General features: G+C 38.0%; 3 protein-coding genes and 1 pseudogene across 3 annotated transcripts; all 4 read left to right on the top strand.

Moving 5' to 3' along the window:
• Window positions 1-3531: 3531 nt before the first annotated feature.
• Window positions 3532-4479, top strand: LOC118242553 (olfactory receptor 2AT4-like). Its single transcript, XM_035534328.1, has one exon. It carries the CDS (start codon window positions 3532-3534, stop codon window positions 4477-4479), a length of 948 nt encoding a protein of 315 aa, XP_035390221.1.
• Window positions 4480-12957: 8478 nt separating this feature from the next.
• Window positions 12958-20602, top strand: LOC118242552 (olfactory receptor 2AT4-like). Its single transcript, XM_035534327.1, has 3 exons — window positions 12958-13727; window positions 20385-20442; window positions 20546-20602. The coding sequence occupies exons 1-3, from the start codon at window positions 12958-12960 to the stop codon at window positions 20600-20602; spliced, it is 885 nt and encodes a 294-aa protein (XP_035390220.1).
• An 853-nt stretch (window positions 20603-21455) lies between these two features.
• LOC113569454 lies at window positions 21456-22407 on the top strand (annotated as a pseudogene).
• Window positions 22408-25658: 3251 nt separating this feature from the next.
• LOC113569289 (olfactory receptor 2AT4-like) lies at window positions 25659-26597 on the top strand. Its single transcript, XM_026997338.2, has one exon. It carries the CDS (start codon window positions 25659-25661, stop codon window positions 26595-26597), a length of 939 nt encoding a protein of 312 aa, XP_026853139.2.
• The last annotated feature ends 857 nt before the right edge of the window (window positions 26598-27454 follow it).

The following is a 27454-nucleotide window of genomic DNA, read 5'->3' as shown; positions in this document are numbered from 1 at the left end:
AAGCATCCATTTTATATATGACAATGTAAGTGTATGCTGTATGCATTTAGCTTTTCTAAAGTGGTAGTTTTGACAAGACAGAAATAATTACACCAACCAGATGTTTGTATATGTCAGTGCATGTGTCATCCAGCAAGACGTACATTTCTATTCATTATTATTACTTTTGTATGTTGTTGTAATGTTGAGCGGTAAGAAAGCGGACACGTGCAGAGAAGAGCAAGATTTATTGTGTGCAAATCCAAAATCAGAGTTGGTATTACAGTCCAGGGTCATAGAGCCAACATGGAGAGCATGGGGATACATGATCAACAAAAACACACGAACACAAACAGGGAAAACAGGCTCTATAACAGACATGAGGAAGAACTCTGAGACTAACAAACACCAAGGCTAGGCATACCATGAAGACTAAGAGTACAAAGCTCACATCCATTCATTCACATGCAATGAACCACAAACACACAGGTAGCAAGACAGGGTTTAAATACATTAACTTAACAAGACCAAAAATGAGGGACAGGTGTGGAAAACCAAATGAGGGACGGAGAAAATGGAACCAAAGGAAAACAGACACAAGGAAACATGGAAACAGGGACGTCAGGAGGGTGGCCATTCGTAACAGTATAGTACAGCTTTGGACAAGGTACCCTTAGTTCCTATGGGAACACAAAGACATTCAAACAGTTCTCTTATTGCAACTATGGGACAAAGAGGAGCAGAAGGAATGACCTAGTTTGCCTTTCCAACAAGCAGACACATGCAACACAAATCAGACTTAATCAGACTTATTGGAAGGCCAAAATTATGTGTTTTAAGACATGCTGAAGTGTCTGTCTAATCCCTAGTTGGCTATATAATCAGTGTTCTTGAGCTAATTATAAAATGAGAAACCTCTACAAGCAGGAAACAGAGTAATTCTTCATTGGGAGCAGAATATTCAGTGTGTTCATTTACAATGTCTGGCAGTGTAAACATTTCTCCACCAGCAAGGTCATTGCCTAAAATAAACAATACCCTGTTAAAAGGTATCTTAGCTCAATCCACACCTGTCACAATCCCAGTAATATTATCTGCACTCAGAAACATACTGTATGGACAAAAGTATCTTAATCATTAAATTCAGGTGTTTTTCATTCAAGCTCATTGCAACAGTAGTATAAAATAAAACATGTAGCCACGTAGACTTTACAAACATTTGTGAAAGAATGGGTCAATCTAAAGAGCTCACAAAATTTGACCGTGGTACTGTAACAGGATGCTACCGTTACAAGCCAGTTGGTAAAATTTCTTCCCTCTTAGATATTCCAAAATTAACTGAAAGTGGTATTATTGAAAAGTGGAAGATTTTGGGAACCAGGGCAACTCATCCATGAAATGGCAGACCACATAAAGTTACAGAGCAAGGTCTGAGGCATAAGTCACCTGCTGACTGAATATATGCAGAATGGAATATTTGTTCTTTTGTTTGCAACAAAAAAAAATCTTTCCATAAACTTATGTATTATATTTTTATGTATTATAGCCTCCTACCTCCTATGTTCATTCCTATAATTTATAGTTTGAGAACAACAAAGTTAAAGAATTTTGCTAAGAAATTTCCAAAAGAATCATGAACATACAAATCTTTAAATATATATATATATATATATATATATATATATATATATATATATATATATATATATATATATAGTGTGTGTGTGTGTGTGTGAAAATTCCATGTGAGTAACTGCTGTGTACTGTAGTAAGGGGAGTAGATATTCAAAACTGCAGCGACGTACACAGGTTTCCAGAGAAACAGGATGCTTCAGACAGATGTCTTTTATCAGCTGTGCAAAGAAAGTATTTCTATATTTATAGGATAAAGCAGTTTTTTTTAAAGATATTTAAAATATAATATTCATACTGGACAAGTTCTGAACCTTTCAGTTAGTTATTTTTCTTTGAGTTTCCTAATTTTTGCAAACAGATATGTCATTGAATGCTGCATCCATTAATATAAAATGTAGTTAGGAATCTCATTCAGAAGCACTTCGCGTGGACAGCTGAAGAAAGACCTCTGTCCAAAACATGAAACATCCTATATATAATATGCATTGCAGTTAAATTGATGCATCCTGTTAAAAAGTGCTCTGTGATATGATCAGATCACAGTGTAGAGTTAAAAAATCTATGCTTACATTTTATAAGCTTGAATACTGTGGAAGAAGTCCAAAGGCCATAAAAAGCGCTCAGTGCAGAGGCTGCGCTGAAATGAACTGGAATATCACTGTGATTTTATTACCATAATTAGATTACAGGAAATCAGATTAGATTATTAATGTTCAGGATTTGTTCAGATCATAGGCCATTTTCATGCTTTAAAACAGCTACTTAATCTCAATCAAAAATTAAACAATTGCCTGCGAAGTTGAATCAACTGTATATCATTTTAGTTTTTAGGAAAACAGCTAAAACATTTCTGAAATTAAAAAGCAACAAACACCCTTCAATTCCAGTATGTATTTGGAGAGTTCAGTCACATATCATGTTATTTATGGAGAAATATGCTGTATAAGTGAAATAAATACCTATATATTTGAGCAACAAAATGTAACTTTCCATGTTCTATCACAAAAGAGATGTTTTTAGGCAGTAAATGCCAACAAGCCACCCACAAGTTCAGTATGAAGAACTTGTTCTGATCAATGCTATATTGTATATGCTTTAAAGGAATATTATATAAATATTTAAATGATATGCATACTTGATTTTGAGACATCTTGGGAGGTTATTATAAACAAGACATCTTAAGAGGTGTGTCTATCGACATGCCTTAATGACAAGTACTCATTTTTTAAGACAAGCCAAAAGATGTATTAATATGTCTTCACAAGTGTGACTTCAGACACCCCAAGACATGGAGATAGCTGGATATGTATGCTTTAGTGTCCTTTAAGAAAAAACTATTGCTATGCTTGATTTTAAATGAGGGCAAGCCACAAAATCAAAACAAAAAAAAAAAAACATCAGCTCATATGACATCAAGTATTGCTGCATTAGCATATATTAAGATTACATCAACTAGCTGGACTCAGGTGTAATGGAAAACCATATATAAACTGATGCTTATGTGAGTCATCTTTTGTTGAGTATTGTGAGGTTGGCTTTGAGAATTTTGTATGTCTAAGACTTCTAAAAGATGACAAATACTGTTGAACAAACAAAGGCAAGACAATACTTAGCATCTGATTACTTCTGACTACTCTTAGTTCTATATTACTGGGCATATACTATGGATTAATTTGTGCTTTGAAAAATAAAAGTTGTGTATTGTAAATAATAATTTAATAATGTATGTATAGTAATTATAAATTAGCTCTTATGCTTGAATTAGCAATTTCATCTGTATGTGTATGTTCAATATTCTTGGAAGATATTATTTCTCTTTATATTATTTCTCTTTATATTGCAGAGAGTAAACACCCCAGTGTTTCAATTGTTTCATCAGGTGTATTATCAGGTGGATTTGAAGCACTGACAAAAGTTATGGATCAACATGCCAATTCCACGACAATTACAGAATTCTTCCTCCTTGGATTTCCAGGACTCCTTCCAGAATATTACACAGCAGTTGGAACCCTTCTCCTCTTCATTTATCTCACACTTGTAGGGGGAAACATTTTCATTATTGCATTTGTGTCTTATGAAAAGAGCCTTCAAAAACCATGCTACCTGATCTTCTGCAATCTTGCTGCAGTGGACTTTGCTTTTGGAACCACCACAATGCCTAAAATCATTGCAAAATATTTGCTTAAAGATGAAACAATGCCATTCCATGCTTGCTTTATACAAATGTTTTTTGTCCATTATCTGGGGTCTGTCACATCTTTCACTTTGCTATTAATGGCCGTTGACCGATTAATCGCTATATGTAACCCCCTCAGATACCCTGCACTTGTTACAAACCATTCCACAGCAATTGCATGTCTACTCACCTGGGTGGTTCCAATCCCACTGCTGACAACCGTAGTTCTAAAAACAATAGCTGAGCACTACTGTGACTCTAACGTAATAGCACAGTGTTTTTGTGACCATAATTCTATAATTAAGATAGCCTGTGGTGATGTTAAACATGTAATTCTGCTTAATTTTACTGTGGCTATGACAGTGCTGATGGGTCCCCTCGCTTTCATCATATTCTCCTACATAGCAATCATCGTAACGGTTTTAAAAATAACCAGTGTTCAAGCAATGTACAAAACATTCTCCACATGTAGCCTTCAGCTTCTTGTTATATGCATTTACTATGTGCCCCGGTGTGCCGCTTATATTACTGACATAAAGGTTCAAATGAACATCAGTGCTCGCATTATGATATGTATGTGGTATAGCCTGTTTCCCCCACTTGTCAATCCAGTGATATTCTGCTTTCAAACTAAAGAAATCCGTGAGGTTTTCATAATGAAATTAAGAAAGATCATAACCAATTATTAACTGAAATCTTTTTCAGGTTAAAAAAGTCATTCGGACATGAGTGCAGTGGACATACTTTATTTGCACAAGGGACATTTCATAAAAATCTTGGTTATATACTTTCCTTCTGAGTTCTCTGATCATTGCACAGTCAGTACTGAACGCATCTTCAGTCCAGTGATCAACTGAAAGTATGTACACTACTACAGAGGCTCAACACTTAATGTATTAGTGTAACGCCTCGAGGTACACAGGATGTGGGGAAGAGGCACGATTGAACATACGTTTGTTACACACACGAATGATACATAAAACACAACACTCACACTCTGTACACCTTACTAAACACCTTTCAAAAACCAACAAACACATTATGACACAGGAGACATATAGACACTAAAGATGATTACACAAAATGCGAAACAGGTGGATGACACAAGAGGGCGTGGCAACATGGACGAACACACACGCACCAAGATGTTTGGGGAGGGGGCAGGGCCATACCATGACAATTAGACTAGTAATCAGAAGGTTCCTTGGTCAAGCCTCACCACCACACTACCAATGTTGGGCTCCTGAGCAAGGCCTTTAACCCGCAATTGTACTCAGTCACAATTGTAAATTTGCTTTGGATAAAAGTGTCTGCTGCATGCCATAAATATAAATCAAGATTATGTTAATTGGTGGCTAGATGTGCTGTCAATATATAAATGTAGCACCAGCCAGTCAGAGTGACAATATAATGTATGCAGACTTCCTTCTCTTGTCTGGGGACAGGACTTTGAAATTGTCTATGATACAACTGAGTACATGCTGAGTACATACTTCAATACAAACTGAGTACATGCTTCAGTCTAAATATCATTAAATTATTAAGTCATTAAATGATGAAGGCTTTTTTTTACTATTATTGAATGTCCTCATAGCAACATAATGAAAATGTAATTAAATAAATATTTTGCTGCTATTATCACTAAGTTTAATATTATCAGTAACATCAGACAAATGTAAGGTAAATTCTGTGATGCATTTTCACATATCCACACACACCTGACAAATTAATGTGCTCAAATTGTACTTGTCCCAGTCCCCTTCCCCCGAATGTCTCCTCGTGTGTGTATTCATCAACGTGGCCACGCCCTCCTTATGTCTCACACCTGCTCCTCATTGTGTCATTGGTATGTGTATAAATGTCTATCGTTTATGTGTCTGTGTTGTCGGTGTTTAAATCCAATATCCTGCGTGCTATGTTGTGTTTTATATGTTTTAAAATAAACATATGTTCTTATTTCTGCGACTCGTTCCTGCATCCTGCTTAACCTCCTCGTCACAGAAACACAGACCAACGAAGGATGCCTGGGAATGGGGAAAAAAGGAAGGGTAAGAAGGGACATAAACACCTCCAGCAGCCCTTGCAGGGAAGCCCTCCTTATTCCTGGGAACACTCCTGACTCCCACAGCAGGGGAGAGTGCCACTGGGGAATTTGGGGAGTGTGGTCGGGGTGGGGACTCTGCAGAGTTCTATGGACCCACGTCGGGCTACTGGAACTGGTACAATAATGTCTAGTACTCAGAATCAGACTCTGTAGAGTCCTACTACCCTGCAGAGAGACCTTCCATCATCCTGGCATCACTCCACGCGCCCACAACAGGAGAGGAGGCCACTGTACGATTTTGGAGGGGCCCTGAATATGGTCCAGGGTCGGGCTCTGTGGAGTCCTGCAGAGCCCAGCCAGACTACAAGTCTGTAAGTGTAAGTGGATTATTTTGGTACCATTCCTTAGTTTCGTTTTCTCCACCCCTCGTTTGGTTTTCCACACCCGTCATTACTTTCACCTGTTCTTTGTTTTTAGTCTTGTTAAGTTCATGTATTTAAACCCTGTCTGGTTCCCTTTGTCTTGGCTGTTCATTGTTTGACTGTTTGGTTGTATGGATGTATGTTTTTGCAAGCCTGTATCTGTATGCCTGTAGGTTTGTAGTCTGTGTCTCCTAGTCTGTATGTTTATTGTAGCTTTCTCGTTTCTTAGCCTCTGTTATACCCTGATTCCCCTGTTTGCCTTCGTATGTTTTTGGTTTGCCCTGTATTCTCTATCTCTATGTTGGCTCTATGACTCCAGACTACCCTAAAGATTCCAGACTACTCTAAAGACTTTGGATTTGCCCCTAAGAAATCTTGCTCTTCTCCACACATGCATCTGCCTCCTTACTGCTCACCATTACAGAATGAACATCTAAACAAGGACAAAGCAAGAGAGCGAGACTCTGGGAGGTGGTTGTTCCGCTGCGACGAAATCCCGGCTGTTTCTATACAGTCCGGGTTCGTTACGTCTCAGCACCACCAAACCAGAGACAGCAAATCCCCTGGCACTGTGGGTACACGGGCATTTCGTCATTCTCAGAAAAAACAGGATCCCATGTATTTTGATGGCAACAAGATCCCAGGTAAGCGCCAAGAGTCTCCCTGTCTTGACCAACACTGCAGGAGGGAATGGCCTGCAGCGCAAGGCGTGAGTAGGCGGAGTGAATGCACAGACAATCCATGTGTGCTCAAGCGCAAATGCGAGCTCCCCATAGCCTGTGTCTACTTTGAGAACTGCCGAGAGGGTTCTGTATCTGTGTGTTCCTCCAGGGTCACCCAACCTGCACCTGGGGCTATCTCGCAAGCCACCCAGTCTGTTCCTGTTCCCGGTGTGAGGGACACCATCCAGTCTGATCTTGTACAGTTCCCGGCGTGAGGGTCACCATTCCAGTCTGATCCTGATCCAGTTTCCAGCGTGAGGAGGCCATCCAGTCTGATCCTGATCCTGTTCCCGGCTGCCCAGCCTGATTCTGTGCCCTGTGTGAAAGCCTGGCCTGTCTGTTTCAGTAGCCACACCCCCGGAACTCCCAGACCCGCCGCTGATTGCCGCAGCCACGCCTCCGGACCAGCCAGTTCCTATTTGTATCACATAGTGATTTAGAATCTGTATAAACTATGTGTATGAAATTATTTATATGTTTCATAGAATTGTATTATGTTAAACTGAGATTTATATAATTTTTCATAAAACACAAAGAGGAGAGCTCTCTCCCATTCCCGGGCCAAAGACTAGACATAGGACCCACTGGTGCTGTGAGGTCAAGAAACAAAGCCTTAAATGGCCTAGCTATCAAGATGGCCTGGATTCTGACCCTCAACCCAGAGGGGGTCATACACTAATGGAAGGTTAAAAGCTTTCTAGCCTGGTTATATTAGACTCAAATCCCAACCAAGGCAAGTAACTTTTCTCAGCCCACACATTCACAAAGTAAAAACTTGCCATTTAATCTACCATGATGTCAAATGACAATCAACCAGTAATGTATGGTTATTTTAATATTAAGCTGCAAAATCTGAAGCTTGCTACTGTTCATTACTTCTTCATTACTTGTTCCTCATTAATTTACATAATATTGCATACTGTAAACAAATTGTTACTCACTCCTAGTTGTGTTTACCAGAAATCCTACATGAACCAATTAGACAGTATATTAAATTGAGTAGTTTCTAAATGTAATAGTTTCTAGAAATTATGAAAATAATAAATTGATTATTAAATTTCTCTGCCCCTCCCAGGGTTTGTTTACAATACTTCATTCTAAGTTCAGGAGGCAGAAATGGATAGTAATATATGATTTTCTTTTTTTTCTGTATTCCTATATTTCTTTATTTCCTTTATAGTTGATTCGTGGTGGATCCTATGTATTCCTGTATCTCTTAAATTATTTTCCCCTAATCTTGAAAACCTTTTTTCCTCCAAGATATACCTGACAAATTCAACCCCCTCTTCAATCTGTTGCAAGGTGTGAGCTGCGAAAACTTACTAAAACAAAAAAAATGAACTTTGCCATGAAACTTTGGCAGAGACAAAGGCTCTAATTTTTAATTTGCTAAAGTCAATAACTTCTTACTAAGCAGTTAGTGTCATATCACCTGATTCCTCATCTCACTACAACACCCAGCAGGCAGTTTATCACCCAACCCAGCACTCCACCAATCCTGAACTTCACATCAGATCATCATCACCAGAATATTGACTTCACTTGTGTACTTGGTTATTTAAGCCTGTCTCACACATTAGGATACTGTGAAGTATTTCCACTAGTTCTGACTGTGCATACCATTATTTTCTTGATTGCTTTCCTGTGTTTCAATTGTGTTTTTTGCTCTCCGGACTACTGATTTTTGCCTACACCTTTTGTATTGTTTGCCTGATTAGTTTTTGCTCACTGGTTATTGGACTTGGACTGTTTACCTGCATGATTTGGATTACCCCTATATTGGCTTTCCTGGTTTCAACCCTGGCTTGTTCACCCATAACGAAGTTAGAACATAATAAACCTATCTATCTACATCCACGAGCATCTGGCCTCCCTTGTCACATTACAGTTAGAAATACTCAAATCCAGGTTATCTCATTTTACCAGATGTAAATTTTGATATTTTTTGTTTCTTTTTGTTTGTAGCTTGCTAATTTCTTATCATTATTGTGTATTCGTCAGAATTTGCCCATCATGGCTTATATTGAGCACAGTCATCTAGTGAAGACTGGAATTCCAATACACTGCTGGTAACAAACCCACTCCTGCTTCAGAAAGGTCTATATGGATCTCATTCAAGCCAGCACTGAAGACCCAATCCCCCATCCAAAGAATCCTGGTCCTTATACAGTCATCGGATTTCATAGCTCGTGCACTGCCATTGGGAAGATTTCATGGAAACGGACTCTCATGAGCTACTCTGGTGGCAAATTCTCCTTCAGAGCCATCACTCCAAGGAAATTGATTCTTCATTTGGGACTCTCTCTCTCTCTCCAGACAGCTTCAATGGAACTCATGCTTCAGCAGACGATTCGATAGGGTCGAACGTCAGCGAGTCACAAAAACTTGCATTTCCCGTCTACATTACCAGGTGGTATCAATAATAACTTAATTAATTGTTAATCAAATTAGGCTCGTTACCTCTTTCCTCTTGTCTGTTATACAATCTCCTCAGCACCACAATTAGCCTAGTAGTCTTGCATCACGAATTTTGTTTGATTAATAATTTCGTTTTGTTGGTTTTGTTTGGTCAATAAGAAGGTTACCCAGTTGGTCATTCCCAGAGGATGCTCCTTTCTCTTTTGTTTTTTGTTTTTTCTATTATCCTAATTAGCTATCACATCCACCTCAAAGTATTTGCATTAAATTTTGCTTGGCTGCCTGTTACATTTATATTTACATTTAGGGCATTTAGCAGATGCTCTTATTCAGAGCGACTTAGAAAAGTGCCAGAGTTTATTAAACAACATAAACAGTACCCTACAATAAGTATTAATTTAGTCAGTCAATATGGGTGCAGGGTCAGTTGTTCTTTAAATATTCTGCAAATAGATGGGTCTTCAGTCTGCATTTGAAGACTGCAAGGGACTCTGCTGTCCAGACAGCAAGTGGGAGTTCATTCCACCATCTTGGAGCCTGGATGAAAAATAGTCTCGATGCTCATCATCCATGAGGCCTGAAGCAAGGTATTTCAAGCCGAGCTGTACTGGTAGGGTGGTTATTCTAAAGAAATTTATACTCCTGGTGATTAATAGTATTCTAGTCAATGATTGTTATGCATGTTTTTCCTACCTATGCTTACTCAATAAACATTCCTTGGATATTATGTCTGTGAGTTGAGAGTGATATTCTAATGTCTAGTAGATGCGAAATCATGTACCAAAAGTATTAAAAACAGTACACCTATTTTTTTTACACTCATTATTACTGCAACTAAATCTCTTTAGCCAAATCCTCAACATCTGTAAAATCAGATTACTGTAACATGGAGAAATTGAGGTGCAGACACAAATGCAGAGTAGAGTGAGATTAATCAGGGCAAATCGATAATCATAATCCAGAGCATAGTTCATAGAAACACTAACATTGAAAAAAAACAGGGAACAAAACAAAATTAACAGGGTAAACAAAGAAAAGATACACGTTTGAATATCAAAACGTACAATTTATGAAGAGACAAATTGAAAGACAAATGACCAGCAAATTAAAAGATACAATACAGGGTTTAAATACACAGACTGATGAGAGGGAAATGAGGAAAATGGGAGGAGGAAATGAAACAAGGAACAAAACCTGGAACCAGAACAACAGAGCATGAGACAAGGATGCCAAGGTCATTGTGATGCTAGCAGAAGAGAGGCATGACAGTCCCTCCCCCCCAATGCATGGCCCTGTAGCTCAAAAAACAAAAGTAGCAAAGGAACACCAGAGTAGACAGGGACAGGCACCGAAGACTGGAGACAAGACAGAAACAGAGGAAACCAATACAGGAGTTGGGGCCAAGGACAATGAGGCAAGACATAGAGCAGGAGCAGGAGACAGGGGGAAGAAGTCCTTCAACTCTGAATGAGGGACGACAGAGGGCAAAACAGGATGAAGCAACAAAACGTGCAACCAAGGCCAAACCACAGACACGAGAACAGAAACAACCAAATCCAAACCACAGACACTGGAACAGAAACAAACATGGACAAAGGCAATGGAAAAGAAAAACTGACAGGCACAGGAACAGAAACAGAGGCAGAGGAAGAAACAAGAGCAGGCACAACAACAGGAACTGAGACAGATCCAACAAAAGGAAGCTTAACCAACCCAGGCACAGGAGATGGAAAACAAAAGGGAATGGGCAACAGATTGAAGGAGTGGTCACAGGAGACACAGGAAGGCAGACGGAGAGGCCGCAGGATACACAGATGGGGACAGGATGGGTGGGAACCATGAGGTGGTGACATCATGGCAGGTCTGGAGCACACAGCTGCTGGCGGGTCTGGCAGATTTAGAGGTGTGCATTAGAGTCACAGGGGTGCTGTGGGGCAGGATACAGCCATGGGAACAGGCTCACCACTGGCCACAGCTTCAGGAGACCAGGCAGTGTCTTTCATGCTGGGAGCTGGATGCATCTTCAATCTGGAGGAACAAACAGAAACAGAACCCTCCTGGAATGGGTTTTCTGGTTGTTACTTTTGTCTATCCTTGCCTTGAGCTACAGGTTGCTCCCCCCTGTAACTTGAACCAAGATGCGTAGACCCAAGCCACTTACCTGGGATCTCATCATCATCATAGCTAAAGAATGGGGGAACTTCCTTGGAAGCCTGGGAATGATGAGATGCCCTTGTACCTACAGCGCCAGAGGATTTGCTGTCTCCGGCTTGGTGTCCAGACTTCCTAGAAACATCCAAAGTTTCAACACAATGGAACAATCACATACCAAAGGCTTACTTTCTCACTGCCTCCTTAGAACGCTTGTCATTCTGTAATGAGCCGTGATTGAGGGGTGAACGTAAACGCTGAGTAGAGCAGGATTTATTCAGGGCAAATCTATAATCATAATCCAGAACATGATCCACAGTTAAAAGGCAAGGGCTGTCTGTAACAGAAAAACTATCAGATTGTAACATAAACAACAAAACAAGGAAAAGGGGTAGGCAAAGAAAAGATAAGAGTTTCAATAAGACAAAATACAGTACAACTTTGGAATAGACAAATGCCAAGACAAATCACCAGAGGAAAAAAACATACATCACACAACAAATATGCTTTCTCCTATCCCACTGCCATCAGGTCTACCATTAATGCCTAGGAACTGCTACTCAGTTCATGGATTAAACTGAGGTCTGATAATTGTTTACCCAAGGTCTGATAAAGATTTAGAATGAAGAGGAAAAAAAAATTGATTGCTTGCCTTATATTGTGTTTCTCTTTTGCCCTCAATTCATCCTCAATGTTTTGCAGATAATATGTTAAAGCACGTTTAAAAACATGCTCCCTGATTTACTCACTTAAGATCCAATTGCGTTTTATATCTAGTTATAATGTTGGCCATGTAGTTCTCATTTTTACTGTTTGTCACCTCATGGAAGACATTTAAAGGGTTAAATGTCTTCCATGAGGTGACATTATTTTAAGCATTTCTTAGTGTCCTTGAGGACGAAATACTGCCACAGTGTTTAGTTGGATGTAAACATCAGAGCATATGACATCAAGTACATCAACTAGGTGGACTCAGGTGTATTGGAAAAGCATATATAAACTGATATGTAGGGGAATCATTCTCAGTGGGTTATTGTCAGTGTGGATGTGAGAATTTTGTATGCCTAAGACTTCTAAGAGACAACAAATACTGTTGAATATACAGGCAAGAAAGTACTTAGATTCTGAATGATCCTAGTTCTATATTTTTTTGACACATACTTTTAGAATAAATGGATTTACAATGATGTGGACTTAGGAATTTATTTATTTTTTTGATGTATTATAAAAAGTAATTACAGTTTGTATGTTTGGGTTAATACTTTATTCAGTATAAGCATGTTTAGTTTTCTTACATGTTTAGTTTTCTTTCTTCACAATGTAAACTTGTGTTTCCCTTTTCAATTTGCAGGGAATAGATACTCCAGTGTTTCAAGTGTCTATCAGGTGGATTTAAAGTACTGACAAGTCATGGACCAACATACTAATTCCACAGCAATTACAGAATTCTTCCTCCTTGGATTCCCAGATGTTCATCGTGAATATTACACAGCAGTTGGATCCCTTCTCCTCCTCCTGTATCTCACAATTATAGGAGGGAACATTTTCATTATTGCATTTGTGTCTTATGAAAAGAGCCTTCACAAACCATGCTACCTGATCTTCTGCTCTCTTGCTCTGGTGGACATTGCTTATGGAACCACCACAATGCCTAAAACAATTGCAAAATATTTGCTTAAAGATGAAACAATGCCATTTCATGCTTGCTTTATACAAATGTTTTTTGTCCATTATTGTGGTACTGTTACATCTTTCATTATGTTTTTAATGGCCACTGATCGATTTATTGCCATATGTAACCCCCTCAGATACCCTGCACTTGTTACAAACCATTCCACAGCAATTGCATGTCTACTCACCTGGGTGCTTCCAATCCCACTTCTGACAGCTTTAGTTCTAAAGACAATAGCTGAGCACTACTGTGACTCCAATGTAATAGAGCAGTGTTTTTGTGACCATAATTCTATAGTTAAGATAGCCTGTGGTGATTTTAGGCATGCAAAGCTATTGGCCTTTTGTACATTTATGTCTGTCCTGTTGTTCCCTCTTTTTTTCATCATATTGTCCTATATAGCAATCATCATAACTGTCTTAAAAATATCCAATGCTCAAGCAATGCACAAAGCATTCTCCACATGTAGCCTTCAGCTCCTTATTATAGGCATTTATTATGTGCCCCGGTGTGCTGCTTATATTACTGACCAAAAGGTCCAAATGAACATTAGTGCTCGCATTATGATTTGTATGTTATATAGTCAGTTTCCACCTCTTGTCAATCCAGTGATATTCTCCTTTCAAACTAAACAAATCCGAGATGTTTTCATGATGAAGTTAAGAAAGGTCATGACAAATCATCAATTAAAAGTTTCTTCAGGCTGATAAAAAATTGGGATATGACAACAATGAAGATACATTATATACACATGAAAGTTTTCTGAAAGTTCACTGATTAAATACTCTTCATCTTAGTTCTCAGAGGTTTGCAGCAGTACTGAAAGCATATTCAGATGAGCGATCAACTGAAACCATTTTTACTGAAACAAAAGTTTTTCAGTAGGCCAATTCAGTACAGTGTAAAAGTTGTAATCATGGTCATCTTAAAAATAGAAGGTAAATTACTTCACAGATTTTATTCTTTGCTCTTTATCTAAACAAAGGTAAACACTGAAACAGGCAAAATTGTTAGGCATACTGCAACACCAGTTGTTGTTTTATTGATACTAATGTGAACACCAGGTCTCACCTTGATGGCAGGTGGAAGTGTTTGGCATTACAATGCTGTAAATTATGACAACTTAACATATATTAGTAGGGAGCAGATCTCTACTGGTAACTTAATATTTTTTACCGTCTCCTTTCCGCTGAGACCATGGAACAGCTCGGAGCTGCTGATCGTAAGATATGGATTAGGGTGAAGACGTTCTATAATGTAAGACAGAGCAGCTCCATTTAGGGCCTTAAAAACAAATAAAAGAAACTGGAACTGAACCATATAAAGTACAGGGAGCCAATGCAGAGAGAATAAAATAATCCAGAGTAATTTGATCCTTTTTCTTTGTGTCTCTGAGGAATATTACTACTGCATCCTGTACTGACTGAAGACGAGCCAAAGAGCTCTAATCAACACCTATGTAGAAGCCACTACATTCATCTAAGCAAAATGAGAAGGGTGTGTATGACCTTTTTGAAATCCTGATTGGTTTGAAATAGTTTACATTTTGTTATTGACAGAAGGCGAAAGATACTATTCAAGACAACAGAATTAATGGTCAAAATTGAAGTCAGAGTCAAACACTGAGGTCCTTAACCAGAGGTTTCACCTGATTTGACAGTATACCAAGGTTTTTACCTTGACTGACAGTGAATTTGAGAGGACTAATGAGAATAACCAGATTTATAAAATTTATAAATCCAGATTTATAAAATTAGCAAAAAGAGGTGGACTGAAAGCTCACTTGAATGTATGGATTACCCTTCAGATGATTTGTCAATGTTATGTGCATTTTGAAAAGTAGAAAACAAAAGTACAAATGAAGTTGGGTTTCCATCCATTGCAGTTATGTGAAAAATTAAAGGATTACATAACGTGCATGTCAAATCAATCTGTATATTGATTTTTTCTTTTTTTTCTAGAAGGTGTCATGTGGGTGAGTCATGTATAGGGAGTAGGGTAGGGGTAGGGTTATCTTAGGGTTAATGCTTGCCCCATGTTAATATAATTATAATTCATTAAGATGTCTAGAAAGCACAAAAAATGCTGACAACCTTAAACTTCACAACAAAAATAACATCAAAATTGTCTCTTAACTGGTGCTTATGTGAATATTTACACTACTCTGTATATAGAATGTCCTGAGTGTCTTCCCTCTATACACAAAAGTAAGAATATTGCAGTCTGACACTCAATTTTGCCAAATGAAAATGCAGTTAAGACTGCTACGCTAAGTGGAATCTTAAGAAATACAAAACACACATGACGTTACTTTTCAGTAACAACATGTGGAATACATGCCAGATTGAAGAGCAAAACCTCTAATGTATTGTTTTCATTTCATATGACCTCTTTATTGAAAAACAATATGTAGGGCTTTGCAAAATGAAATACTGAATTTGTGTCAGAATTGAATGCAATCCGCCTTAAAAAGCAATCATTTCATAACTATATTGCTTTCTACTTCAGGCATTCATACTTCACTGAAATGAGGTCATTACAGTCAACACAGTTAAATACAATGTATAGATGAGATTGCATTTAAGATTGAGATTCTGAGGTCCATTGCTTTGATTTAATGTTAATTGATCACATAACAGAAAAAAACCAAAAAACTTTATTTAAGGTGAAAAATTCTATATTAACGCTAGAACTCAAACCACCTTTGTCTTCCACTATGTGGTGTTGTACCAAAACAAAGCAATATAAGCATCACTGCAATTGAGTGAAGAACAGTGTGGTATCCATGCCGCAATGAAATGTGCCCACTTTGCAATTGTAGATTGCTGCTGAATTTAGGGTATTGTCCATCATATACACAAATTCTGATGACATTAAAGAACTAGAAAACAAGAGGAGACATATCTTTCTGTTGACACTGAAATATATTTACGGCAATTTTACTGCAAAATATGACAAACTCACGTGATTACCCCAACATTCAAGCTGCACAAAATAACTGAAATAATTTTGAGGGAATGATAAATAAATACATGACATCTGATATAACATGCTGCAAATTATTTCATTAAAAAATACTAAGTAGAGTTTAAATATTATATTATTATTCATTGTTATCCCCACAGCTCTTGTAGCTCTTTTGAGATGAGGAGTTTTCCACCCTCCTTAATGTGAAGGTTTTAATTGGGAGAATGCATCTGCAGCAGGGCAGAGATGTCAACTTGAGTCAGCGACTTGAACTCAAGTCACACTTCAGCTCAGTTTTGCTTAACTCTCTGGTGACTTTTCCTTAACTGACTCTTGATTTGACGCGTGAGTTAAGGCTCATAAAAAGTCAAATAAAAAGTATTATAGTCAGCTAGCTATTTAGACTGATAGCTAATAAGTGCTTTATGTTTTTTTAATATCGTTAAGCTTCATATCATTGTAAGTAGTTTTTGTATTTTTTAGCTACATGCTCCATTGTCCTATTGTCATTTGCAGGCCAGTGTAAATGTAACATTCACGCACTGTTTTGTGTATTTGCAATTGAGAACGCAAGTTAGCATCCACATAAATAAATGATACTGAAAAATGTAAAAAAACAACAACAAAAAAAAGATCTGGGGAACAAACCAAGGGACCAGCCTGGCAGAGGACAGGCAAGCAGGACAGAGGCAACGCCCCATGAAATCAGGGCACGTTGCAGTCAGAAACATCATGAAAGAAGTTGGAAGGCATTGTGAACTGTGGTACAGCAATGGCGCCCTCTAGGAGGCAGAAAGGCACAGGAACTGCCAGAAACAGGACACAGGGGTAGCCTCTTCCACGCAGAGTAGCATCTTCTAGGCAGAGCAATGTTTTCCACACTGTGCTCAAAACCAGAGACTGGAGACAGGGTGTCATCAATGCAGGTGACTAGAGACAGAGCTGGAAACCTGAAAATATGCACTGACAGGGAGACCCCTGGGTGTCCTTCTAGACTAACAATCTCCACAGTCCTCAGCTTCTTATCATATGCCTTTACTATCTGCCACAATGTGCTGTCTATATTACTGATGTAAAGGTTCAAATGAACATTGCTAATCACATTATGGTGATTATGTGGTATAGTTTGTTTCCCCCTCTTGTTAATCCAATGATATTCTGCTTTCGAACTAAGGAAATTCAAGAATCTGTCATGATGAAGCTGAGAAAAATTCACAATGATCAACTAAAAGCTCCCTGAGGCTCAGCGCACTGCTCAGTCAGTACAGTATGTACACGTGCTTTTTATGACAGTATCTGTCTAACCATTATTTATTTATGCCTAGTCAGTAGTCGTAGGAATAGCATTTATTTTATTACATTTATTTATATGTTCACATATATGAATTAAAAATCCCATTACATACAAATATTTGTTTTCTCAGCTTTCTCCAGTAATTTAAACTGATTTAAATTAAATGACTAATGTGAATATAGATCAGGGCTACATGCCCTGAAGAAGTGCTAAGCAAGTGCTACATGTGCATTTTTCAAAAGTAGTTATGACTGGCTGATACAATAAAGACAATTTAAAGATTGCATTGGTTTGGAGAGTTCTCTGTCTCTCTTTTTCTATAGTGGATGTTTTCTCTGGACATCTGATTTTTTCACTACACCTAAAACAAAGATTCTGCTATATAGAGCATGCCTACAACTATTCTAAAATACTACTATTATTTCTACAAGATTATTAATGATTTCATTATATATTTACATTTCTACAGCAATCTTTCAAATTGTAGAGTAATATTTTTTTAAAATTTCAATTAATATTTATTGAATAAGGACATTCCTCAGGATTTGTAGGTAACAATTTAAAAATGATCACTGAATATTGCATGAAAGTCCATGTTTGGGAACAGCCCTTCCCCCAGTATAGCTATATTGTCTGCAAATAACTAAAAGCTCCCAGTTTTGGTGCTATTAACTATTTCAATTGATACAATGGGTTTCCTCGAATCGTCCACAAATCGCCCACTGAATCAAGCAGCTTCTTAGAGACGGTTTCACACAATTGCAGGTGAAATATTTTAGATCGTAAATACTTCACTCTTGTCAGGCATTTTTCTTAACTCACTAAAAACTGCAGTTGTAAAGCCTCTCTTAACGAAAAATTTAGAGGTGACTGTTAAAGATCCTGTTCATTGAGCAAATCATTGAGAAAATTGTCTTGAAACAAAAATATGGAAGCCACTTTGGCTATGTCATACATGAGAACCAGGTACTCACAGTCACCTTCTCTGATCCTAATCAGATTGTAGGCACTCCGTAGATCTAACTTTGTGTAGTACAGCACATCTCTAAGCTGCTCTAAAGTTGCTTGGCCCAGAGGTACAGTGTGCAGGTATTTCACTAGAAGGGTAATAAGGCCTCCGTAGTTTATGCATGACCTCAGCCATTGTGGTTTTTTGACAAAAAGAAGATGCAGACTGAGGGAGGTATGGTGGAGTGGCCCTTGGACCAAAGGTCTCCTAAATGTATTGTTCCATCACTCCTTCCTCCAAGGACATCCTGTTATCGAGGAGCCAGATGGAGCAATCTGCACTGCAATAGTGAGGAAGCTGCGTGGCCTTCATACCTATACATACATCAGCCAAACCACAATAGGGTTCAGGAATAGATGTGGTAGAGTTGACATTGTGGCTTTCAATAGAGGTGGACCAGAGAGCCAGGGCCACAGGTCTAAGGCAAATGGGCCCGATAGAAGAAGGACAATCTGATGATCTGGTTTTCTGGCCATGAAATGAGGGGATTGGGATGTTGAATAGCAATTTACTTAGGGAAAGAGGCAAGACGTGATGCGAAAACAGGCAGTAGTCAAAGGTGATACAGAGGCTGAACAAACAGGTAAGGTTTTCCAAATCGAAGTTAGGTACAGGCATGAGTCAAAACCAGAGTAACACTAAACATGCAGCAGGACTCCCGTCCTTCTTTTTGATGAAAACTAACCAGAAGTTAAGGGTGATGTAGAACGATGAATAAAACCCTGGCTTAAGGCTTCTTGCACATATGTTTCCATGGCTTTTTCTTCCTCCTGGGTAAGGGGATAGGTCCTGGCCTTTTGATATGAAGCATTTACCAAAAGCTACAATGAACAATCATAAGAACAATGAGGTGGAAGCTCAGAAGCCCTTTGTTTACTGTACACCACTTGCAGACCTTCGTATTCTGGAGGTATCCTTAATGGATTATCGATCTCTGGACTCTAAATGGAGGTGGAACAAAGTGCAACAGTAGGTCTTTGTAAGCAGTTCTGGAAACAGAAAGGCGACCAGGATAACAGCTGTTGCTCAGCCCAGGGAATAACAGGGTTATGTTTTTCTAGCCAAGGCATCACCAAGACTATAGAGTGTTGAGATTTATCTAGCACAAAAAGGCAAGTTGTCCCATGTGTAGAGCACTGGCAACAAGTTTAACTGGTAGTGTGTGGAATTTTATGTGGCCATTCCCCATAGGACCTCTGTCAAAGGCTGCGATGCCTATAGGAACATCTAAGGGTTCAACACAAATCTGGAGTTCTTGTACTCCAGTGGATGAAGTGGATGAGTGGATGAAATTTCCCTCTACTCCAGATTTGATCAGGGCCGGAAACAGAGAGACATTGCTGTGACTGTATAAACAAATCTTCAAAAGGAAAGAACTAGAGACCACGCCTTCGCAATTTTTCTAGGGGTTGGCGCATAACCCGTTAAACAGCCAGCATTCCTGTAAGATGTTGTCTATTCAGCCCTTCCACAGTCAAAACAAAGCCCATAATGTCATCTATGTTCCTTATCTGTAGGATGAAGATGAAAGTACTCACATTGCATGAGCTCAGAATTACAAGTAGTTCCTAAAGGACTTGTTGGGCATTTGCTACCTGCTGCAATGGGTTGAAACTCTCTAGCATATTCTGAAAAAGAGCAATTACCCTGACAGAAGTTGGGTAATAGCTCCCTGTAGGCTCTGCCCTCATGAGCATGGTCAAAGACTGTACCACGTTCTGCAGTGAACTAATCATAACTGAATGTCTGAATATGTGACCACACTGCTGTCGCCCATTCCAATGCTTTGTCAGTGAGGTGAGATACCATAAAGGCTATTTTGGCTTGATCATCACTGCCTGTTCAGTTCCTGAAATAAAGGGAACACTGGTGCAAAAAACCTCTGCACCTCTCAGGGTCACCGTCGGTCTTGGCTTGTTTACTGACTGGCCAACTTGGTTCCTGGAAGCAGAGGTAAGGGAATGGGTAAAACCCTCCAGTAGCAGTTGGTGTAGTACCAACAACTGACCTTGTGAAGCCTCTTGTAAATTGTCTGAATCTGCCTTCTGCATTTTAGGCGAAGTATTCAGTAACGGGTGAAGATAATAAGGACACTCGCAGATTAGGATATTGAATAGCAATTTACTTAGGAAAAGAGGCAAGATGTGATCCAAAAACAGGCAGTAGTCAGAGGTGATGCAGAGGCTGCACAAACAGGTAAGGTTTTCCAAGTTGAAGTCAGGTACAGGCATGAGTCAAAACCAGAGTAACACTAAACATGCGACCTGTAGACAGGGCAAAACCAAAGAATCTTAATCCAAAAACAGTCCAGGTAGACAACACTAAAAAGGCAATCCAAAGATAATGCTAAGTATGCATAATGAAATAGCACTACTTCAGACTGAGGAATGGTTACAGCTTTACTTAAAAATGAAGAGGATAATTAGAGTCAGGTGTAAGCAATATTCCAAAGAGGCCGATCTCCAGTGTTCTCCTGAGGCATGCTAAGATTTGGTATTTGGTTTGGTGTAGTAGGGCAATGTGACTCTAGAGCATATATTATTACCTCAAGCAGAAAAAGGCCTCGAGTGTTTTGGAAAAATGTTTATAAAGTAATGCAGCGATGACCTCTTTTCAGTTGGGTTCTGTCAATGTAGACTTAAGAATTTTCTTCAGAATACATTTCTGCAACTACTATTAAACATACATGGAGGCAAGAAACCATAATTATACACTGATTCATTTTAGCACTAAATACATAGTTATTGCAATGGTATTTACAAAATGTTTTGGAAAATATAACTTATTGTATCCTTACAACTGTATTATTATTCTTAAATCATGTTACAGCTCATTTTTAAATTCAGCTTTTTTAGCAGTATGTTTATTATATCAAAATACACAACCTAGACCTAACTGTTTCCTTTTTAAACTTGCAGTGAGTTGGTGAATGTTTTATTAAGTGGTTTTGGAACACTGTCAAAGTCATGGACCGACATGCCAATTCCACAACAATTACAGAATTCTTCCTCCTTGGATTTCCAGGAGTTCTTCCAGAATATTACGCAGCAGTTGGAACCCTTCTTCTCTTCATTTATCTCACACTTTCAGGGGGGAACATTTTCATTATTGCATTTGTGTCTTATGAAAAGAGCCTTCAGAAACCATGCTACCTGATCTTTTGTAATCTCGCTGCAGTAGACTTTATTTTTGGAACAGTCACAATGCCTAAAATAATTGCAAAGTACCTGTTAAAAGATGAAACTCTGTCATTCCATGCTTGCTTTGTTTTTTATTCATTATCTTGGGACTGTGACATCTCTCACTTTGCTATTAATGGCTGCTGATCGATTTATTAGTATATGTAACCCCCTCAGATACCCTGCGATTATTACAAATCAGTCCAGTGCAATTGCATGTGCAGTGTTCTGGGTAATTCCAGTGGTGTGGTTGCCTGTGGTAGTTCATCAGACCATAGCTGTGCCCTATTGTGACTCCAATATAATAACACAATGCTTTTGTGACCTAGCTTCAATAACTAGACTGGCCTGTGGTGATTTAAAGAGTATTACATTTTTTTCTTTTAGTATAGCTATGATTGTGCTTTTGGGACCCCTTGCTTTCATTATATTCTCCTACATAGCAATCATCTTAACTGTCTTAAAAATATCCAATGTTCAAGCAAAGTACAAAACATTCTCCACGTGTAGTCCTCAGCTTCTTATCATATGCCTTTACTATCTGCCACGATGTGCTGTCTATATTACTGATGTAAAGGTTCAAATGAACTTTGCTAATCGCATTATGGTGATTATGTGGTATAGTCTGTTTCCCCCTCTTGTTAATCCAATGATATTCTGCTTTCGAACTAAGGAAATTCGAGAATCTGTCATGATGAAGCTGAGAAAAATTCACAATGATCAACTGAAAGCTCCCTGAAGCTCAGCGCACTGCTCAGTTGATACAGTATGTACATGTTCTTTCCCCCTGACTTTATTTTATGTAAACAGACTAATATTGTCAATTTACCAATATTTATTCCATAAGCAATGTTTTACAAGTTGTGCTTTAATATTTCAAGAGTATGGATTATTTACTGAACTGTGAAACAAATACGTTTTGATTTACTATGCTGTAGCTCTTTAATTTCTATATGTTTATATTTTTCTTTTTTAACATTCTTCAAACAACATAATTCTCCTCAATTAAAATATTTCAGATTGTAGTTGTAGAACCACCAAATGACATTCTCTTCTGAATAGTTTCTCACTGGAGCCAAAAGTTCACAGTTGCCTTGGTTTACTTTTATGCTGTGTGTTGACAGCATTTATCTTCACTGCTTGCATATATACAGTACACAATATTCAAGTGTCTCTATCTATCTATCTATCTATCTATCTATCTATCTATCTATCTATCTATCTATCTATCTATCTATCTATCTATCTATCTATCTATCTATCTATCTATCTATCTATCTATCTATCTATCTACCTACCTACCGACCTACCTACCTACCCACCTATCTACATTGTGTAACCATAGTGTGGTGCTGATGGAAGTTACATCAACCAAGATGACTAAATCTCACTGGGCCTTTCCTAGGTTCAGTTGAGTGTTTAAACAATGAAGGCGTAATTCTGCATTTAATAAATGCATTGCGACAACAACAGTAACTGTACAAATACAATTCAGTCCAAAAAAGGGAATAAAAGTTGCTACCCGGGTAGTCGTATTCTTTCTTCCGTGCACGTTTTAAATTCAGTCCCTTTTAACTACAGTCTCCCTTGCATATGTGTGTGTGTGCGTGTGTGTGAGGAAAAAAAAGACTACATGGTGAGCAAAACCTTTGCTCACTGAACAGTGGGGACACGATCACTGAATGTAACTCTTCCCTAGCATGAGAAACTTAGGTGGGTTACAATTGCATATTACATATTATTCATTTTGTTATAGAAAACAATTACAACAATGTAATTACAACAGAGTTGTACAGCCATTAATGTTATCAATGACAGTAGCAAATTAGCCACATATAACCAACTTCATCATAAATTTTTAACTGACCTTCATTATATTGGTGCCACTCTTACAAATGAGGCAGGACACGGGCAAAATAAAATTTTATTTATTTAGCATGTTATTGATAAAGCAGGTTAACTACAAAATAGTGAGCAAAATCATAAAACAGGAAGATTATCAATGAGACAAGCAGGCTACTACAGGGCATCCAGATACATCAGGAAAAATGTATCCAAATTGACCACATCATCCTCCTGAAACCATGGAGGGAGATGATCCTTGTTGCTCTGGCAATGGTGGTTCCTGGGAGAGATAAATTGGATCAGAGATTCCTAAAAGAAAACTTTAATCCTACTCTGGTTCCTTAATCCTAATCTCTGTCCCAGAAAGCACAGATTGCCAACTTGCAATATGAATTTGTGGATGTGATTTTGCCTCCGCCTGGTCGCACAAACCTCAAGGCCACACATTGTAGGGTCCAATTGAGGTGTTAGTGGACCCTCTCTGTCTAGTCATTTCACTGATTTGATGCCTCCAGCAGCCAGTAAAAGGCCACACAAAACTGGTTGACAAACCTCAGACTGACACCTTGTCTATGGGTAGCCCATGCACACAAACTACATGCCTGGTGTGCATTCCAGATGGCAGTTTCAATCTCCACTGAAATGGAAAAGTGGATTTGGTGTTTGACTCCTTGCAGACATTGTCTCCATTCCTCCATGGCCATCTTGAATACCAAAAGTTCCCAATCCCCATTATTGTAATTACATTACATGCTGGTGAGGAAATGCAAAAAAGAAGGCACACGGGAGCAGCCTACAACTGGGGCCTATGAGAAAGTATTGTGCCTATGATAACATTGCAGGCATTAACCTCTCAATTTATCTTTCTGAATAAGGAATCATCCAATCTTACTAAGGTTAAATATGGTGTCCCACAAAGGTTAGTGCGTGGCCTTCCATTGTCTTCCTCTACATGCTATCGCTCGGTGCCATAATCTGCAAGTATGGCATCAGCTTTCATTTCTATGTTGATGATATCCAGCTTTATTATCAGATAAACCAAATGACCCTTCCAATCTTAACAAAATAGAAGAATGTGTAAAGGGAGTTAAATGTTGGATGGCAAGAAATGGCAAGTAAAAATCTTTGATTCCAATATCTCATTTGATGCACACATATGTAATGTCATCAGAAGTTTTTTCCACCTACGCGATATTGCCAGACGATGAATGATATTATCCCTTAAAGATACTCATCCATGCTTTCATAACCTCTCGGATGGACTACCGCAGTGCTCTTCTAGATGACTGTTCCAGTAAATCACTAAATAAGCTCCGGTTGGTCCAGAATGCAGCATCCAGAGTTCTCGATCAAACCAAAACATTTGAGCACTTTGCTCCCATTCTCTCTGCTCTGCAATGGCTACCAGTTAAATTCCGTATTGATTTCATATCGTGTGTTATTATTATTATTATTATTATAAAGTTTACTGTTATTAATATTATTTAATATTGTCATTGTCATTGAAGAGGGTACGTTTAAAACATCTCTGTACTTTATGTATATATAAAGGCAGAAATTATATTTAGATTTTTACTCTGGCAGGGGCCTGAGAAATTATGCCTACACGCATCCAGCATAATAAAGTCTAGCTCAGCTCCCACTTGTGTTGATTTAGCATCCCATCTGGAAGTTAAACAGTTTAGTTGCACTAAGTATTAAATGCTGCTAAACCACAGCCAAGCTATTGAAAGAGCGGTAGCACCCAAATGTTTACAAAAACAATATCTATGAAAAGAAAAACCACTGTGGTATCCATAAACAAAGCAAGAGTGTTTACTTTGTGTCATCTGAACTCTCTAAAGAATTGCTTGGATGACAGAGTTATTTGCAAGCCTACGTCAAAGAATGTTTTAATGTTCCTCCCAAAAACATGTTTTAAAGCTGCAGCCTGGCTTACCCCCTACCATGTAGGTGCAGGGCTAACACTACCAGAGCACAGAGCATAATTTAACCAAGGTATGTTTCAATATCTCACAAATCGTGGTTATATTGTACTGTAAATGAGGACAGTATTTCATTTAATTCACTATTTATCGAAAATAAGATATCCTGTGTAGAATATATGTAGAAGTGTAAAATTCATGTTGCTCCTTTTTTTGTGAGATGAACAGCACAATCAACATCCATGAGTTTGTCCTCCAAGGCTTTCCGGGACTCTCTGCTCAGTATTATTCACTGGTAGCAGTTTGTTTTTTCATTACATATCTGATACTGGCAGCTGGGAATGTTTTCATTATTGTATTTGTAGCATGTGAAAGAAGTCTTCAAAAGGCAACGTACATTATCTTCTGTAATCTTGCAGCAGTAGACTTAGGATTTGGGACTGCAATTCTTCCAAGAATTATTTCTAAGTACTGGTTGTCAAATAATATCATGCCATTTAAAGTTTGTTTTACACAAATGTATTTTGTCCATTATCTAGGAGCTTGCAGTTCATTTTTTATGGCATTAATGGCCCTTGACAGATTGATTGCTATATGCAAACCACTCAGATACACAGCACTAATTAATAACTCCACTATTGCCATACTTTGCTTACTGGTTTGGATAGCTAACCTCATACAGCTAAGTGTAATTGTTGGCCAGGCCCTTAGTGTGATTTATTGTGGACCAAACATCATAGCTCAGTGCTACTGTGATCATTTCTCAATAATCAGACTGGCTTGTGCAGACACAACAACCATAAAAACCATTTCTACTTCAATTGCTATGACAGTACTATGGGGTCCCTTATTTTTTATTATGTATTCATATGTGGCAATTATTATTTCAGTGATGAAAATCCCAAGTAAAGAGGGAAGACACAAAGTCTTTCTAACATGTACTCCTCAGTTGTTCATAATTTGCCTGTACTATCTACCTAGAAGCTTTACATATTTGGCATATATTATCGGCTTTGATTTTGGAACAGACATCCGCATTATGATGACAATGATATACAGTCTGTTCCCTGCTCTTATCAATCCATTCATATACTGCTTTAAGACAAAAGATATTAAAGACACACTAATAAAAAAATTAAGAAAAGACAGCTGTGAGTAGATGGGCCTGTTACATAAACACAGGGAATATTGTTTTAAAGTAGCATGTTTTTCTGGTTGCTTGTTTAATAGTTTGAGGGCACATAATCACTGATCAGTAACATGTGAATAGTAAATCTGTAAATTTGTACATGCTATTTTATATTGTGTGAGAGATATATTCATTTAATAAACAGTATTTAAGTGATATAAATTAATGATCAATCATTTTTAATATTAAGGACTGAAGCCATGTTGAACCCTACAGTAACATAAAAATGACATGTACTTTCTACAGGAACAAATAGAAAGTATATGTTTAGTAGGGCTATACCAGTGTCCCAGTGCTTGTTTTCAACACATTTGTACATTTTGGCCTAACTATTATTGAAGCCATACGTGTTGTAAAAAATCATGACCTGCAGACAATACTGCAAATCTGTTAACTGTTCATCTGTTCCTGTGCTCACTCTCTCTCTCTTTATCCCTCTCTCTGTCTGTCTCTCTCATGTGTTTTTTTGTTTGTTTCTTTGTTTGATTGATTGATGGAGCAGGATAATTTGTAGTAAATGATCAGTTATATCTTACATCTTTAAATTTGCTATTTCAAACTATATATGTGAGTGCTATATTAATTTCTTTTTTTTCATGTTAAAATCTTATTGTTTAATACCATTGATGTTATATTGTAAAGAGGCATAAAAGTGTAAAAGTAAGTAAATTGGTATTCTAAGTTTGGAAATGGGTACAAGTTCCTTTTAAATTAGTAACTAACTATAAAGAAAGTTATTTTTAAATTAGTAGCTAACTATAAAGAAAGCTACTTTTGTTGCTAATTCATACTTCGTGTTTTAAGTGTTTTTCTATTGGATATTTGCA

The sequence above is a fragment of the Electrophorus electricus genome, chromosome 15, assembly GCF_013358815.1.
Source record: "Electrophorus electricus isolate fEleEle1 chromosome 15, fEleEle1.pri, whole genome shotgun sequence".
Classification (NCBI taxonomy): domain Eukaryota; kingdom Metazoa; phylum Chordata; class Actinopteri; order Gymnotiformes; family Gymnotidae; genus Electrophorus; species Electrophorus electricus.
This window is presented reverse-complemented; position numbering and strand designations above follow the sequence as displayed.